At 47.0% G+C, this 18,243-nt stretch overlaps 1 protein-coding gene across 1 annotated transcript in view; it reads right to left on the bottom strand.

Annotated features, from left to right (window-relative positions):
- Positions 1–15,683: 15,683 nt before the first annotated feature.
- Positions 15,684–18,243, bottom strand: part of LOC139532734 (DNA annealing helicase and endonuclease ZRANB3-like) — an 86,972-nt gene continuing 84,412 nt past the window's right edge. Inside the window, exon 23 of the mRNA XM_071330699.1 lies at positions 15,684–17,573. Within this exon, the coding sequence (XP_071186800.1) occupies positions 17,475–17,573 (99 nt within the window). The 3' untranslated portion in view covers positions 15,684–17,474. The remainder of the gene's footprint in view (positions 17,574–18,243) is intronic.

The following is an 18,243-nucleotide window of genomic DNA, read 5'->3' as shown; positions in this document are numbered from 1 at the left end:
TCATGGTCTTGTGTATTTTATAATGATTATTTGTGCTACCTCATACATCCACTGGGTGGTGCTGTTCAATCATTGATTAGTTGTCTTCACTTGGTCTGGCAAAAAGACCATGGAGCAGTTATTCTTGCGTTTACACCGGCAGCCCAATTCAAATATTTTTGTGCTAATTTGGTCTTTTGACCAATCAGATCTTTTGAAAGATTAAAATATAACGGGGCTCCTGAGTGGCGCAGCGGTCTAAGGCACTACATCTCACTATAGTCCCTGGTTCGAATCCAGGCTGTTTCACATCCGGCCGTGATTGGGAGGCTCTTTGGGCGGCGCACAATTGGCCCAGCATCGTCCGGGGTAGGCCGTCATTGTAGATAAGAATTTGTTCTTAACTGACTTGCCTAGTTAAATAAAAAATACAATAATAATATTGACCAGAACAAACCAGTCGAACTTTGCCTATTCCTTTCGACCGCATATATCAGGAAGTTCTCCCTCGTCTGAAAAATAAGGGACTTCCTAATATGGATTCCATAGTTGGAATGTATTATTGTAGAGTTATGTCAAGAGAGAGAAGGGTCTTGGCGTGCCGCTAACAACGCTTAACGGAACTAGCTACTAGCTTGCCTATTATTAGCTGTAGCTATGTGCAAAAGTGAACATTTTATTTAAATCTCTGTAGCCAGGTTTCCATGATCCAATCTTTTATTATGCGACTAAAGTAATGTGTCTGATCAAACATGTAATGACAGATCTAATGCAAACGGAACATTTGTCGGTAAACAAAATACCCTAGACAAGGTGGGATCTATTTGTGTCGGTATTATGCGAGAAATGTAGGTGGAAACGATTTTATGCGCAAATATTGGTATAGTAACTATCATATCGAAGTATGAAGTACTTCTCATCGGAAAGCATGCAGTCAGGCTACAGATGAAATACATGAAATTCACAGAGGTGGTGAAAGAGCAAGGTGATGAGCTTGATGCTCCTTTCCAATAAATATCGAGGTTCTGGTTCTTTATTCTGGTGACATGATGATGGAATAATCTCTCTCTGTTGTCCATAATAATCTGATCATGTAGGTAGTGTATCTGTGAGCTGTTGACTGGAGCGCACATGCCAATACCAGTGTGGGTACACCCGCCATATAACGCAACATTTTGTTTGTGAGAAATCATCAGTATTGTTGAAAATGTGATGGACATCAATTTAACTTGTATTTTTTATTCGGTAAATGCGAATATAACAGCAAAACGTAATTTTATGTGCACTTCGTCCATCACGCACAGACTTTTATAGGCGACAAGTCAATTTGACGGAAACCTCACTGGTTGGGAAATGCGCATATTGTTTATATGCCGTTTTTTTAACATTCGCATAAAAATCTCTCGCCAATCGAAAGAAAAGTGTCAATTTGGGCCAAAATCTATCTGGGGGTCCAAGCCCGGTTTTGCCACCCGGTAGCGCCGGCACTGACCGTCTGATTAATGGCCGTTGTCACTGTATTGTGCTCATGGATGTATTACGGAAGTAACATCCTGGTCTTATTTGGATCATCCAGGTGCTTCATTCTGCCAGCTCAGTACAGACTCAGCAGAACTAGCAGGTGTAGGTAGTTACATAGGGGATTAATATCATCATACAATATGTCCCTCAGTCAGAAATAAATTCATGGTTCACTTCTCCACAAAGTCCCCAGCTGGCAAAAACAATCATATGTTCTGGGGACAATGCAGTCTTGCCTTGCTCACAGAGTGCAAAACTCAAGCAAATATTTATTTGGTGAAACTTTGCAAAAGTGTCCCCAAATATAACTGTCCCCAAAGCTCCAGCTGTCCCTTTAAAAACCGGTTGAAACCAGTCAATTTGAGGTTTCCTCCCTTGTCATCAATAATTCACCATCTCTGACATTTCAACTAATTATGGCCCATAGTGTGACCTATTTGAGCTGGGCTGTGTCTAGGCCAGGGCAGAGTTAGAGAGAGGACAGAGAGCAAAGTACACTAATTTTAGTGTTGATATCTAGGTTAACAAATACTATGGCAGTGAATGTAGAGTACACTGTCGTAGAGAATATTCAATCAACAGTTGTACATGTGTTACATGTACGTTCAAGAATGCCTCTATGACTGCATCCAGTGTCTTCAACAGTGCAAACAAACAGTGTCTTGTCTTGTGTGTGAGCAGATAAACAGGAACCACTCAGGCTCACAATCACAGCCCTCTGAGAACACGGGTGGCTGATCACTGGGTGAGTTGCGTGCCGTTCACAGCCTGGCTTGGTGAGTGTCTTGTTTGAAATTCCAGCCATCACCTCACCTCGTAATGTCTAACGAAGCAGAGGTCTCTTCACCTCCTCCCTCTACCAGAAGTCTCCTCACCCCCTCCCTACACCAGATGTCTCCTCGCCCCCTCTCTCCACCAGAAGTCTTTTCACCTCCTCCCCCACCAGAAGTCTCCTCACCTCCTCCCTCCACCAGAAGTCTCCTCACCCCCTCCCTACACCAGATGTCTCCTCGCCCCCTCTCTCCACCAGAAGTCTCCTCACCTCCTCTCTCCACCAGAAGTCTCCTCACCCCCTCCCTCCACCAGAAGTCTCCTCACCTCCTCCCTCCACCAGAAGTCTCCTCACCTCCACCAGAAGTCTCCTCACCCCCTCCCTCCACCAGAAGTCTCCTCACCTCCTCCCTCCACCAGAAGTCTCTTCACCTCCTCCCTCCACCAGAGGTCTCCTCACCTCCTCCCTCCACCCGAAGTCTCCTCACCTCCTCCCTCCACCAGAAGTCTCTTCACCAGAAGTGTAATTAGTCTGCTGCTGGTGAGGTGTTGTTCAGCGCCAAGCTCAGCTCAGCTCAGCTCATCCTATTTAGATTCTCTAAAGAGCTAAATTAATGGTTCCTCTGGCTCAGGAGAGCTTTCATTAGAGACACAGTAATAACCCTTATGTCAGGAACAAAGGGCACTTCAGAGACAGAGAGAATAGTAGGTTTTGATAAAGGTCTTCAAAACTTGAATTTATATTTCTTCTGCCCACGGGATCTTCCTGAATTTCAGTGTCGACTGTAACCACACAAGGGTTTCTACAGTACATGGAGGTAGTCCTTACCTTAGACCAGGGTTACTATGGAGGTAGTCCTTACCTTAGACCAGGGTTACTATGGAGGTAGTCCTTACCTTGGACCAGGGTTACTATGGAGGTAGTCCTTACCTTGGACCAGGGTTACTATGGAGGTAGTCCTTACCTTGGACCAGGGTTACTATGGAGGTAGTCCTTACCTTGAACCAGGGTTACTATGGAGGTAGTCCTTACCTTGAACCAGGGTTACTATGGAGGTAGTCCTTACCTTGAACCAGGGTTACTATGGAGGTAGTCCTTACCTTGGACCAGGGTTACTATGGAGGTAGTCCTTACCTTGAACCAGGGTTACTATGGAGGTAGTCCTTACCTTAGACCAGGGTTACTATGGAGGTAGTCCTTACCTTGGACCAGGGTTACTATGGAGGTAGTCCTTACCTTGAACCAGGGTTACTATGGAGGTGGTCCTTACCTTGGACCAGGGTTACTATGGAGGTAGTCCTTACCTTAAACCAGGGTTACTATGGAGGTAGTCCTTACCTTAAACCAGGGTTACTATGGAGGTAGTCCTTACCTTGGACCAGGGTTACTATGGAGGTAGTCCTTACCTTGAACCAGGGTTACTATGGAGATAGTAACCCTGGTCCAAGGTAAGGACTATCTCCATAGTAACCCTGGTTCAAGGTAAGGACTACCTCCATAGTAACCCTGGTCCAAGGTAAGGACTATGGAGGTGGTCCTTACCTTGGACCAGGGTTACTATGGAGGTAGTCCTTACCTTGGACCAGGGTTACTATGGAGGTAGTCCTTACCTTGGACCAGGGTTACTATGGAAGTGGTCCTTACCTTGGACCAGGGTTACTATGGAGATAGTAACCCTGGTCCAAGGTAAGGACTATCTCCATAGTAACCCTGGTTCAAGGTAAGGACTACCTCCATAGTCCTTACCTTGGACCAGGGTTACTATGGAGGTAGTCCTTACCTTGGACCAGGGTTACTATGGAGGTAGTCCTTACCTTGGACCAGGGTTACTATGGAGGTGGTCCTTACCTTGGACCAGGGTTACTATGGAGGTAGTCCTTACCTTGGACCAGGGTTACTATGGAGGTAGTCCTTACCTTGGACCAGGGTTACTATGGAGGTAGTCCTTACCTTGAACCAGGGTTACTATGGAGGTAGTCCTTACCTTAAACCAGGGTTACTATGGAGGTAGTCCTTACCTTAAACCAGGGTTACTATGGAGGTAGTCCTTACCTTGGACCAGGTTTACTATGGAGGTAATCCTTACCTTGGACCAGGGTTACTATGGAGGTGGTCCTTACCTTGAACCAGGGTTACTATGGAGGTAGTCCTTACCTTGAACCCATTTCAAACTGAATTGATCCAGACTAGTCTGAGGAGATCAGATTAACTAGGGTTATTTCAGTGTACAGTAGTTTGTGTCTGTGTGTTGTGTAGCTGTAGTGTGAAAAGGACTGTGCTCTGTGTCTAATCTCTTCTCACAGCCACTGTGTGGATGACTGGACAGGTCTGGTCCTCATTAAATGCATGTCATTGGCTGTGTGTTCATTAGGCTGGTGACGGGCAGGGTGACGGGTAGGGTGAAGGGGTGATTGAAGAGGTGCAGAAAGTGGTGATGGGGTGTCTGTATCCAGGGGTGACAGAGGTGTTCAGACTGCTCTCTGTCTGTCTGTCTGTCTGCAGCTCAGTAATGATATTTAGGACCTCTCTCCCCCCTCCCCCTCTCTCTTTCAATTTCAATTTAAGGGGCTTTATTGGCATGGGAAACATGTTTACATTGCCAAAGCAAGTGAAATAGATCAAACAAAAGTGAAATAAACAAAAATGAACAGTAAACATTACAGTCACAAAAGTTCCAAAGGAATAGAGACATTTCAAATGTCATATTATGTCTCTATACAGTTTAGTAATGATGTGCAAATAGTTAAAGTACAAAAGGGAAAATAAATAAACATAAATATGGGTTGTATTTACAATGGTGTTTGTTCTTCACTGGTTTCCCTTTTCTTGTGGCAACAGGTTACAAATCTTGCTGCTGTGATGTCACACTGTGGTATTTCACCCAGTAGATATGGGAGTTTATCTAATTCTTTGTGGATCTGTGTATTCTGAGGGAAATGTGTCTCTAATATGGTCATACATTGGGCAGGAGGTTAGGAAGTGCAGCTCAGTTTCCACCTCATTTTGTGGGCAGTGTGCACATAGCCTGTCTTCTCTTGAGAGCCAGGTCTGTCTACGGCGGCCTTTCTCAATAGCAAGGCTATGCTCACTGATTCTGTACATAGTCAAAGCTTTCCTTAAGTTTGGGTCAGTCACAGTGGTCAGGTATTCTGCCACTGTGTACTCTCTGTTTTGGGCCAAATCACATTCTAGTTGACTGTTTTTTTGTTAATTCTTTCCAATGTGTCAAAGTAATTATATTTTTGTTTTCTCATGATTTGGTTAGGTCTAATTCTGTTGCTGTCCTGAGACTCTTGTGGGGTCTGTTTGTGTTTGTGAACAGAGCCCCAGGACCAGCTTGCTTAGGGGACTCTTCTCCAGGTTCATCTCTCTGTAGGCGATGGCCTTGTTATGGAAGGTTTGGGAATCGCTTCCTTTTAGGTGGTTGTAGAATGTAACGTCTCTTCTCGCTCTCTCGTCACATGAGCTATGACGAACAGCATGAAGGTATGTATTGCTACAGCAATATAAATGAACCCACCACCGACTGGGAAATGGATGAATGATACTTAGCACCTTGTCCTCTCTCCCTGGATCCATTACTTTGTGAATTGATTGTGTTTTAGGTCATCATCCTCTTCTCTGCATGCAACACATCCTGGAGGTAGACTACAGAGAGCATCTTCAATAAATAGGTTTAGCCAGGGATGGTCTATCATTTAACAGGCTTTGGTTTAGCATCTGAAAGATATCCGCTCCCTATATGGTAATGGAAGGATGGTTACTGTATATCCCATCTAGACATCACCTCCCTGTATGGTACTGGAAGGATGGTTACTGTATATCCCATCTAGAGATCATCTCCCTGTATGGTACTGGAAGGATGGTTACTGTATATCCCATCTAGAGATCCGCTCCCTGTATGGTACTGGAAGGATGGTTACTGTATATCCCATCTAGAGATCACCTCCCTGTATGGTACTGGAAGGATGGTTACTGTATATCCCATCTAGAGATCACCTCCCTGTATGGTACTGGAAGGATGGTTACTGTATATCCCATCTAGAGATCACCTCCCTGTATGGTACTGGAAGGATGGTTACTGTATATCCCATCTAGAGATCACCTCCCTGTATGGTACTGGAAGGATGGTTACTGTATATCCCATCTAGAGATCACCTCCCTGTATGGTACTGGAAGGATGGTTACTGTATATCCCATCTAGAGATCCGCTCCCTGTATGGTACTGGAAGGATGGTTACTGTATATCCCATCTAGAGATCCGCTCCCTGTATGGTACTGGAAGGATGGTTACTGTATATCCCATCTAGAGATCCGCTCCCTGTATGGTACTGGAAGGATGGTTACTGTATATCCCATCTAGAGATCACCTCCCTGTATGGTACTGGAAGGATGGTTACTGTATATCCCATCTAGAGATCATCTCCCTGTATGGTACTGGAAGGATGGTTACTGTATATCCCATCTAGAGATCCGCTCCCTGTATGGTACTGGAAGGATGGTTACTGTATATCCCATCTAGAGATCACCTCCCTGTATGGTACTGGAAGGATGGTTACTGTATATCCCATCTAGAGATCACCTCCCTGTATGGTACTGGAAGGATGGTTACTGTATATCCCATCTAGAGATCACCTCCCTGTATGGTACTGGAAGGATGGTTACTGTATATCCCATCTAGAGATCATCTCCCTGTATGGTACTGGAAGGATGGTTACTGTATATCCCATCTAGAGATCACCTCCCTGTATGGTACTGGAAGGATGGTTACTGTATATCCCATCTAGAGATCACCTCCCTGTATGGTACTGGAAGGATGGTTACTGTATATCCCAATGTTGATCATTGCTGTTGTGCTAGCAGACTGGAATATGTTCCGGGATTCATCCAATGGCATTGAGGAATACACCACCTCAGTCACTGGCTTCATCAATAAGTGCATTGATGACATCATCCCCACACTGACTGTATGTACATATCCCAACCAGAAGCCATGGATTACAGGCAACATCCGCATTGAGCTAAAGGCTAGAACTGCCGCTTTTAAGGAGCGGGAGACTAATCTGGACGCATATAAGAAATTCCAATATGCCCTCTGACGAACCATCAAACAAGCAAAGCATCAATACAGGATTAAGATTGAATCCTACTACACCGGCTCTGACGCTCGTCGGATGTGGCAGGGCTTGAAAACTATTACGGCCTACAAAGGGAAACCAAGACGCGAGCTTCCCAGTGACGCAAGCCTACCAGACAAATGAAATGCCTTTTATGTTCGCTTCGAGGCTAGCAACACTGAAGCATGCACGAGAACACCAGCTGTTCTGGATGACTGTGTGATAACGCTCTCGGTAGCCGATATGAACAAAACCTTTAAACAGGTCAACATTCACAAAGCCGCTGGGCCAGACCGATTACCAGGACGTGTACTCAAAGCATGCGCGGACCAACTGTCAAGTGTCTTCACTGACATTTTTGACCTCTCCCTTACCGAGTCTGTAATACCTACATGTTTCAAGCAGACCACCACAGTCCCTGTGCCCAAGGAAGCGAAGGTAACCTACCTAAATGATTACCGCCACGTGGCACTCACGTCGGTAGCCATGAAGTGCTTTGAAAGGCTGGTCATGGCTCACATCAACAGCATCCTCCCGGACACCCTAGAACCACTCCAATTTGCATTCGCCCCAACAGATCCGCATACGACGCAATCACATTTTTTTATTTTTTATTTATTTTTTTATCCCCTTTTCTCCCCAATTTTCGTGGTATCCAATCGCTAGTAATTTCTATCTTGTCTCATCGCTACAACTCCCGTACGGGCTCGGGAGAGACGAAGGTCGAAAGTCATGCGTCCTCCGAAGCACAACCCAACCAAGCCGCACTGCTTCTTAACACAGCGCGCCTCCAACCCGGAAGCCAGGCGCACCAATGTGTCGGAGGAAACACCGTGCACCCGCCCCCCTCGGTTAGCGCGCACTGCGCCCGGCCCGCCACAGGAGTCGCTGGAGCGCGATGAGACAAGGATATCCCTACCGGCCAAACCCTCCCTAACCCGGACGACGCTAAGCCAATTGTGCGTTGCCCCACGGACCTCCCGGTCGCGGCTGGCTGCGACAGAGCCTGGGCGCGAACCCAGACTCTGGTGGCGCAGCATAGCACTGCGATGCAGTGCTCTAGACCACTGCGCCACCCGGGAGGCCCTACGACGCAATCTCAATCGCACTCCACACAGCCCTTTCTCAACTGGACACAAGGAACACCTATGTGAGAATCCTGTTCATTGACTACAGCTCAGCATTCAACACTATAGTGCCCACGAAGCTCATCACTAAGCTAAGGACTCTGGGACTAAACACCTCTCTCTGCAACTGGATCCTGGACTTCCTGACGGGCAGCCCCCAGGTGGTAAGAGTAGGCAACAACACGTCTGACACGCTGATCCTTAACACTGGGGCCCCAAGAGGTGTGTACTTAGTCATTAAGTTTGCTGATGACATAACAGTGGTAGGCCTGATCACCGACAACGATGAGATGGCCAATAGGGAGGAGGTCAGAGAACTGGCAGTGTGGTGCCAGGACAACAACCTCTCCCTCAATGTGAGCAAGACTAAGGAGCTGATCGTGGACTACAGGAAAAGGCAGGCCGAACAGGTCCCCATTAACATTGACAGGGCTGTAGTGGAGCAGGTCGAGAGTTTCAAGTTCCTTGGTGTCCACATCACCAACAAACTATCATGGTCCAAGCATACCAAGACAGTCGTGAAGAGGGCACGACAAAACCTTTTCCCCCTCAGGAGACTGAAAAGATTTGGCATGGGTCCCCAGATCCTCAAAAGGTTCTACAGCTGCACCATCGAGAGCATCCTGACCGGTTGCATCACTGCCTGGTATGGCAACTGCTCGGCATCTGACCGTAAGGCGCTACAGAGGGTTGTGCGAACGGCCCAGTACATCACTGGGGCCAAGCTTCCTGCCGTCCAGGACCTATATAATAGGCGGTGTCAGAGGAAAGCCCATAAAATTGTCAGAGACTCCAGTCACCCAAGTTATAGACTGTTTTCTCTGCTACCGCACGGCAAGCGATACCGGAGCGCCAAGTCTAGGACCAAAAGGCTCCTCAACGGCTTCTACCCCCAAGCCATAAGACTGCTGAACAATTCATAAAATTGCCACTGGACAATTTACATTGAACCCCCCCCCCCCCTTTTGTACACTGCTGCTACTCGCTGTTTGTTTATTACCTATGCATAGTCACTTCACCCCATCTACATGCACAGATTACATCAACTAGCCTGTACCCCCGCACACTGACTCGGTACCGGTGCCCCCTGTATATAGCCTCGTTATTGTGTTACTTTTTATTATTACTTTTTATTTTAGTCTACTTGGTAAATATTTTCTTCTTGAACTGCACTGTTGGTTAAGGGTAAGTAAGCATTTCACGGTAAAGTCTACACTTGTTGTATTCGGCGCATGTGACAAATAAAGTTGAATTTGATTTGCTCTAAATGTAATTTGCAAAGGCTATCAGTTATAGACAGTTATAGCAAAGCTAACCACCCATCAGACAGACAGGATGGACATTGGACAGAGAGTTCTGCCTCTGTTAGTGTGGACTGTTCTCCTTTCTTAACACCAACTGACAGTGATATTGTTTTTCCCAGGGCCTGGCGGGAGGGCCTGGAGTTTACCCAACACAAACAGACGAAGCATCACGTGACTCTGGCTGCTCTTTAATCAACGGGCCCTCTGGGAAGAGAGAGAACGCCGTGATGCAGCCACACGTCTTCATCTGCTGCCAGGACGCTCCATACGGCTCCCTCCGTCTGGGCTTGGCGTTATTAAAGTTCTCCCCCCTCTCTCCCCTTCAATCCTCCCTCCTGGCTTGAGTGTAATAACAGAAGCAGGGAGACAGCCGTATGAGGGGAGGGAGAGTGTAATAACAGAAGCAGGGAGACAGCCGTATGAGGGGAGGGAGAGAGTGTAATAACAGAAGCAGGGAGACAGCCGTATGAGGGGAGGGAGAGAGTGTAATAACAGAAGCAGGGAGACAGTCGTATGAGGGGAGGGAGAGTGTAATAACAGAAGCAGGGAGACAGCCGTATGAGGGGAGGGAGAGAGTGTAATAACAGAAGCAGGGAGACAGCCGTATGAGGGGAGGGAGAGTGTAATAACAGAAGCAGGGAGACAGCCGTATGAGGGGAGGGAGAGAGTGTAATAACAGAAGCAGGGAGACAGCCGTATGAGGGGAGGGAGAGTGTAATAACAGAAGCAGGGAGACAGCCGTATGAGGGGAGGGAGAGAGTGTAATAACAGAAGCAGGGAGACAGCCGTATGAGGGGAGGGAGAGAGTGTAATAACAGAAGCAGGGAGACAGCCGTATGAGGGGAGGGAGAGAGTGTAATAACAGAAGCAGGGAGACAGCCGTATGAGGGGAGGGAGAGAGTGTAATAACAGAAGCAGGGAGACAGCCGTATGAGGGGAGGGAGAGAGTGTAATAACAGAAGCAGGGAGACAGTCGTATGAGGGGAGGGAGAGAGTGTAATAACAGAAGCAGGGAGACAGCCGTATGAGGGGAGGGAGAGAGTGTAATAACAGAAGCAGGGAGACAGCCGTATGAGGGGAGGGAGAGAGTGTAATAACAGAAGCAGGGAGACAGTCGTATGAGGGGAGGGAGAGTGTAATAACAGAAGCAGGGAGACAGCCGTATGAGGGGAGGGAGAGTGTAATAACAGAAGCAGGGAGACAGCCGTATGAGGGGAGGGAGAGAGTGTAATGACAGAAGCAGGGAGACAGCCGTATGAGGGGAGGGTGAGATTGTAATAACAGAAGCAGGGAGACAGCCGTATGAGGGGAGGGAGAGAGTGTAATAACAGAAGCAGGGAGACAGCCGTATGAGGGGAGGGAGAGTGTAATAACAGAAGCAGGGAGACAGCCGTATGAGGGGAGGGAGAGAGTGTAATAACAGAAGCAGGGAGACAGCCGTATGAGGGGAGGGAGAGTGTAATGACAGAAGCAGGGAGACAGCCGTATGAGGGGAGGGAGAGAGTGTAATGACAGAAGCAGGGAGACAGCCGTATGAGGGGAGGGTGAGAGTGTAATAACAGAAGCAGGGAGACAGCCGTATGAGGGGAGGGAGAGAGTGTAATAACAGAAGCAGGGAGACAGCCGTATGAGGGGAGGGAGAGTGTAATAACAGGAGCAGGGAGACAGCCGTATGAGGGGAGGGAGAGTGTAATAACAGAAGCAGGGAGACAGCCGTATGAGGGGAGGGAGAGTGTAATAACAGAAGCAGGGAGACAGCCGTATGAGGGGAGGGAGAGTGTAATAACAGGAGCAGGGAGACAGTCGTATGAGGGGAGGGAGAGAGTGTAATAACAGAAGCAGGGAGACAGCCGTATGAGGGGAGGGTGAGTGTAATAACAGAAGCAGGGAGACAGCCGTATGAGGGGAGGGAGAGTGTAATAACAGAAGCAGGGAGACAGCCGTATGAGGGGAGGGAGAGTGTAATAACAGAAGCAGGGAGACAGCCGTATGAGGGGAGGGAGGGAGTGTAATAACAGAAGCAGGAAGACAGCCGTATGAGGGGAGGGAGAGAGTGTAATAACAGAAGCAGGGAGACAGCCGTATGAGGGGAGGGACAGAGTGTAATAACAGAAGCAGGGAGACAGTCGTATGAGGGGAGGGAGAGAGTGTAATAACAGAAGCAGGGAGACAGCCGTATGAGGGGAGGGAGAGAGTGTAATAACAGAAGCAGGGAGACAGCCGTATGAGGGGAGGGAGAGAGTGTAATAACAGAAGCAGGGAGACAGCCGTATGAGGGGAGGGAGAGAGTGTAATAACAGAAGCAGGGAGACAGCCGTATGAGGGGAGGGAGAGAGTGTAATAACAGAAGCAGGGAGACAGCCGTATGAGGGGAGGGAGAGAGTGTAATAACAGAAGCAGGGAGACAGTCGTATGAGGGGAGGGAGAGAGTGTAATAACAGAAGCAGGGAGACAGCCGTATGAGGGGAGGGACAGAGTGTAATAACAGAAGCAGGGAGACAGCCGTATGAGGGGAGGGAGAGAGTGTAATAACAGAAGCAGGGAGACAGCCGTATGAGGGGAGGGAGAGAGTGTAATAACAGAAGCAGGGAGACAGCCGTATGAGGGGAGGGAGAGTGTAATAACAGAAGCAGGGAGACAGCCGTATGAGGGGAGGGAGAGAGTGTAATAACAGAAGCAGGGAGACAGTCGTATGAGGGGAGGGAGAGAGTGTAATAACAGAAGCAGGGAGACAGCCGTATGAGGGGAGGGAGGGAGTGTAATAACAGAAGCAGGGAGACAGCCGTATGAGGGGAGGGAGAGAGTGTAATAACAGAAGCAGGGAGACAGCCGTATGAGGGGAGGGACAGAGTGTAATAACAGAAGCAGGGAGACAGCCGTATGAGGGGAGGGAGAGAGTGTAATAACAGAAGCAGGGAGACAGTCGTATGAGGGGAGGGTGAGAGTGTAATAACAGAAGCAGGGAGACAGCCGTATGAGGGGAGGGAGAGAGAGTAATAACAGAAGCAGGGAGACAGCCGTATGAGGGGAGGGAGAGAGTGTAATAACAGAAGCAGGGAGACAGCCGTATGAGGGGAGGGAGGGAGTGTAATAACAGAAGCAGGGAGACAGCCGTATGAGGGGAGGGAGAGAGTGTAATAACAGAAGCAGGGAGACAGCCGTATGAGGGGAGGGACAGAGTGTAATAACAGAAGCAGGGAGACAGCCGTATGAGGGGAGGGAGAGTGTAATAACAGAAGCAGGGAGACAGCCGTATGAGGGGAGAGAGAGTGTAATAACAGAAGCAGGGAGACAGCCGTATGAGGGGAGGGAGAGAGTGTAATAACAGAAGCAGGAAGACAGCCGTATGAGGGGAGGGAGAGAGTGTAATAACAGAAGCAGGGAGACAGCCGTATGAGGGGAGGGAGAGAGTGTAATAACAGGAGCAGGGAGACAGCCGTATGAGGGGAGGGAGAGAGTGTAATAACAGAAGCAGGGAGACAGCCGTATGAGGGGAGGGAGAGAGAGTAATAACAGAAGCAGGGAGACAGCCGTATGAGGGGAGGGAGAGAGTGTAATAACAGAAGCAGGGAGACAGCCGTATGAGGGGAGGGAGAGAGGGGCCCGGCTGCAGTAACCTTTGTAAACTTGCATCCATCTACAGGTGTGGACCGAAGACAGCAGGCAGTGGAGCGCTGGCTGCAGTAACCTTTGTAAAGTTGCATCCATCTACAGGTGTGGACCGAAGACAGCAGGCAGTGGAGCGCTGGCTGCCAGCTGACAGGAAGGGCATGTCAGGACGCTGCCTCCCTGTCAGATGTCCAGTACTCAAAGCGAGCCTGCCGGCTCAGTCAGACAGACAGCAGGGGGACAACAGCCATATTAAGTGGAGACCTGGCTGGAGTCCTTCAGCAGATGTAGAGGAGGACTGAGGACGAGGCTCAAGGCTCCTGATAAAGCTGTTAGTGGTCTCGCATGGAATCCAAACTGAGAAGCTCAGTTGAAACAATGCTGAACCAGGAAGTTAGCATTCCAGACTAGAAGTGGTCTTAGCTGGGCTGGGGATACCTTTATATGATGTGATTGGTTGACATGAGCTGTATTAGGGATACTGAGGTCCCATTCTCTGTGCACATCATCCTCCCTTTCTCCTTTGTCTGGTCTGAGCCAGTCAACCAGGTCTGGTGTGGATGTATTCTATCAGGAGGGTTGGGATCCAGATCTGCAAGCTCAGCTGCAAACTCCCAAAACCAACACGGCCTACTTATGTTCCCACTGTACAACGAGCTGGATGGACCACCTGAGACAGTGTTGAGCAGAGATACTCTGATGGCAGACTGATACAGACAGGAGGCTGGTGGGATACTCTGAAGGGCAGACTGATACAGACAGGAGGCTGGTGGGATACTCTGATGGCAGACTGATACAGACAGGAGGCTGGTGAGATACTCTGAAGGGCAGACTGATACAGACAGGAGGCTGGTGAGATACTCTGAAGGGCAAACTGATACAGACAGGAGGCTGGTGGGATACTCTGAAGGGCAGACTGATACAGACAGGAGGCTGGTGGGATACTCTGATGGCAGACTGATACAGACAGGAGGCTGGTGAGATACTCTGAAGGGCAGACTGATACAGACAGGAGGCTGGTGAGATACTCTGAAGGGCAAACTGATACAGACAGGAGGCTGGTGAGATACTCTGATGGCAGACTGATACAGACAGGAGGCTGGTGAGATAGTCTGCCATCAGAGTGATACAGACAGGAGGCTGGTGAGATACTCTGATGGCAGACTGATACAGACAGGAGGCTGGTGAGATACTCTGATGGCAGACTGATACAGACAGAAGGCTGGTGAGATAGTCTGCCATCAGAGTGATACAGACAGGAGGCTGGTGAGATACTCTGAAGGGCAGACTGATACAGACAGGAGGCTGGTGAGATACTCTGAAGGGCAGACAGGAGGCTGGTGAGATACTCTGAAGGGCAGACTGATACAGACAGGAGGCTGGTGAGATACTCTGATGGCAGACTGATACAGACAGGAGGCTGGTGAGATACTCTGAAGGGCAGACTGATACAGACAGGAGGCTGGTGAGATACTCTGAAGGGCAGACTGATACAGACAGGAGGCTGGTGAGATACTCTGATGGCAGACTGATACAGACAGGAGGCTGGTGAGATACTCTGATGGCAGACTGATACAGACAGGAGGCTGGTGAGATACTCTGAAGGGCAGACTGATACAGACAGGAGGCTGGTGAGATACTCTGAAGGGCAGACTGATACAGACAGGAGGCTGGTGAGATTGATTGCAGCTAGCTGCTGATCTGTAACCTGAACTCTAAACAGAGGAGCTGTGAAAATGATTCAATATTCTCCCTCCGCAATGCCGATTACCAACACACAGGTCTACTGTTTCCATAGTAACCTTTCCTTCCTCTCTCTTTCTCCTTTATTGAGTTAAGTCCTTTCAGAAGAACACAGGGGGGGCAGGAAGATGGATAGACATGTCAGAATGTGGATATTAGTACCTTTCTGTTGGACTTTAAGCGATGCACATTTGCACAGTACATTTTATGCTGTGAGATGAAGTTATTCTGTACATTCCTAATAGTGGTCAAATGGTTTGCCTGCGAAAGCCCTCCTACACTCCAGACCCTGGTTCGATCCCGCTGTCTCACAACCGGGAGTCCCATAGGGCGGCACACAATTGGCCCAGCGTCGTCTGTGTTAGGGAGGGTTTGGCAGGGGTAGGCCGTCATTGTAAAATAAGAATTTGTTATTGACGTACTTGCCTAGTTAAATAAAAGGTAAAAAAATATATATTAAAAAACGTTTGGCTTTGAAACAACAACACAGACAACAGATCACTCAACAGAAGAGAGAAAATAGAGTTTTTATTTTCATTTCAGTCAAGTTTGTGCATCCATTCATGCTCAGTCTAACAAATCCAAGACTCCTGCTAAAACAGTAGACATCACAGAAAACCATTAAACTAGACTACATGTAGAGGACATAAAGACACTATTAACTAGACTACATGTAGAGGACATAAAGACACTATTAACTAGACTACATGTAGAGGACATAAAGACACTATCAACTAGACTACATGTAGAGGACATGAAGACACTATCAACTAGACTACATGTAGAGGACATAAAGACACTATTAACTAGACTACATAAAGACACTATCAACTAGACTACATGTAGAGGACATAAAGACACTATTAACTAGACTACATGTAGAGGACATAAAGACACTATCAACTAGACTACATGTAGAGAACATAAAGACACTATTAACTAGACTACATGTAGAGGACATAAAGACACTATTAACTAGACTACATGTAGAGGACATAAAGACACTATCAACTAGACTACATGTAGAGGACATAAAGACACTATCAACTAGACTACATGTAGAGGACATAAAGACACTATTAACTAGACTACATAAAGACACTATCAACTAGACTACATGTAGAGGACATAAAGACACTATTAACTAGACTACATGTAGAGGACATAAAGACACTATCAACTAGACTACATGTAGAGGACATAAAGACACTATTAACTAGACTACATGTAGAGGACATAAAGACACTATTAACTAGACTACATGTAGAGGACATGAAGACACTATTAACTAGACTACATGTAGAGGACATGAAGACACTATTAACTAGACTACATGTAGAGGACATGAAGACACTATTAACTAGACTACATGTAGAGGACATAAAGACACTATCAACTAGACTACATGTAGAGGACATAAAGACACTATTAACTAGACTACATGTAGAGGACATAAAGACACTATCAACTAGACTACATGTAGAGGACATAAAGACACTATCAACTAGACTACATGTAGAGGACATAAAGACACTATTAACTAGACTACATGTAGAGGACATAAAGACACTATTAACTAGACTACATGTAGAGGACATAAAGACACTATTAACTAGACTACATGTAGAGGACATAAAGACACTATTAACTAGACTACATGTAGAGACATGAAGGGCAACACTTAACTAGGCTACATGTAGAGGACATGAAGGAAAACACTTGCTTGTGATATCCTGTCAAGATGTAAACTAGAGCATCACACATATCAGGGTTTTTCTACCAAGTTTGCACAACCTAAAATAGCAGCGAGCGCTCGGCAGGCATGCAGGCAGGCTGGCAACTGAAACAGGCAGCAGCCTGCCCAGCTTGGTTCAGTTCAGCCTGTATCTGAGCTAGATAAGCCCGTTATAAATCAACCCAGGCTCCATGCTGACGGTTCGGGGACAACATGGGAAGGAGCGGAGCTGAGCATGTGGAACATTTGCATTTGATACAGGCAGCATTGTTTAGTCAAATCTATTCAGGTAACTCAACAAAAACAACCTGAAAGAACAGTCTTCACACCAACACTCTCAATGACCCAACTTGAACATGATGAAATTAAAGGAAGGAGGCCATGTCCCTCTACATTGGATTGCTGGTGAATCCATAACATGGACAGTAGTGGCAGCATTGAGAACCAACTGTGACATGTAGCCTTCTTCACAGAGATGACAACACACTCAAGAAGCATCCTTCCTATGTCACTCAGTACTCCTCCAACCTTCCCTCCTTCCTTGAGGAAAACATTTTGTTTTAATCTTCATTTCTTTATGAAGAAGCGAGTGATGTCTGAAGCCACCTTGGAGGCTGCCAGTCCTTTCTTCATCTGGCTTCTGTCTTTGGCTTGCTGAGCTGTCCTCTGTAAAACAAACAGCATACTGTCATCAATACTCTGTCCTCTGTAAAACAAACAGCATACTGTCATCAATACTCTGTCCTCTGTAAAACAAACAGCATTCTGTCATCAATACTCTGTCCTCTGTAAAACAAACAGCATACTGTCATCAATACTCTGTCCTCTAAAACAAACAGCATACTGTCATCAATACTGTCCTCTAAAACAAACAGCATACTGTCATCAATACTCTGTCCTCTAAAACAAACAGCATTCTGTCATCAATACTCTGTCCTCTGTAAAACAAACAGCATACTGTCATCAATACTCTGTCCTCTGTAAAACAAACAGCATACTGTCATCAATACTCTGTCCTCTGTAAAACAAACAGCATACTGTCATCAATACTCTGTCCTCTAAAACAAACAGCATTCTGTCATCAATACTCTGTCCTCTAAAACAAACAGCATACTGTCATCAATACTCTGTCCTCTGTAAAACAAACAGCATACTGCCATCAATACTCTGTCCTCTGTAAAACAAACAGCATACTGTCATCAATACTCTGTCCTCTAAAACAACCAGCATACTGTCATCAATACTCTGTCCTCTAAAACAACCAGCATACTGTCATCAATACTCTGTCCTCTAAAACAAACAGCATACTGTCATCAATTTTCTGTCCTCTAAAACA

Source organism: Salvelinus alpinus, chromosome 10, assembly GCF_045679555.1.
Source record: "Salvelinus alpinus chromosome 10, SLU_Salpinus.1, whole genome shotgun sequence".
Classification (NCBI taxonomy): domain Eukaryota; kingdom Metazoa; phylum Chordata; class Actinopteri; order Salmoniformes; family Salmonidae; genus Salvelinus; species Salvelinus alpinus.
Note: the sequence above shows the minus strand (reverse complement) of the source record. Positions and strands in the feature narration are given on the sequence as shown.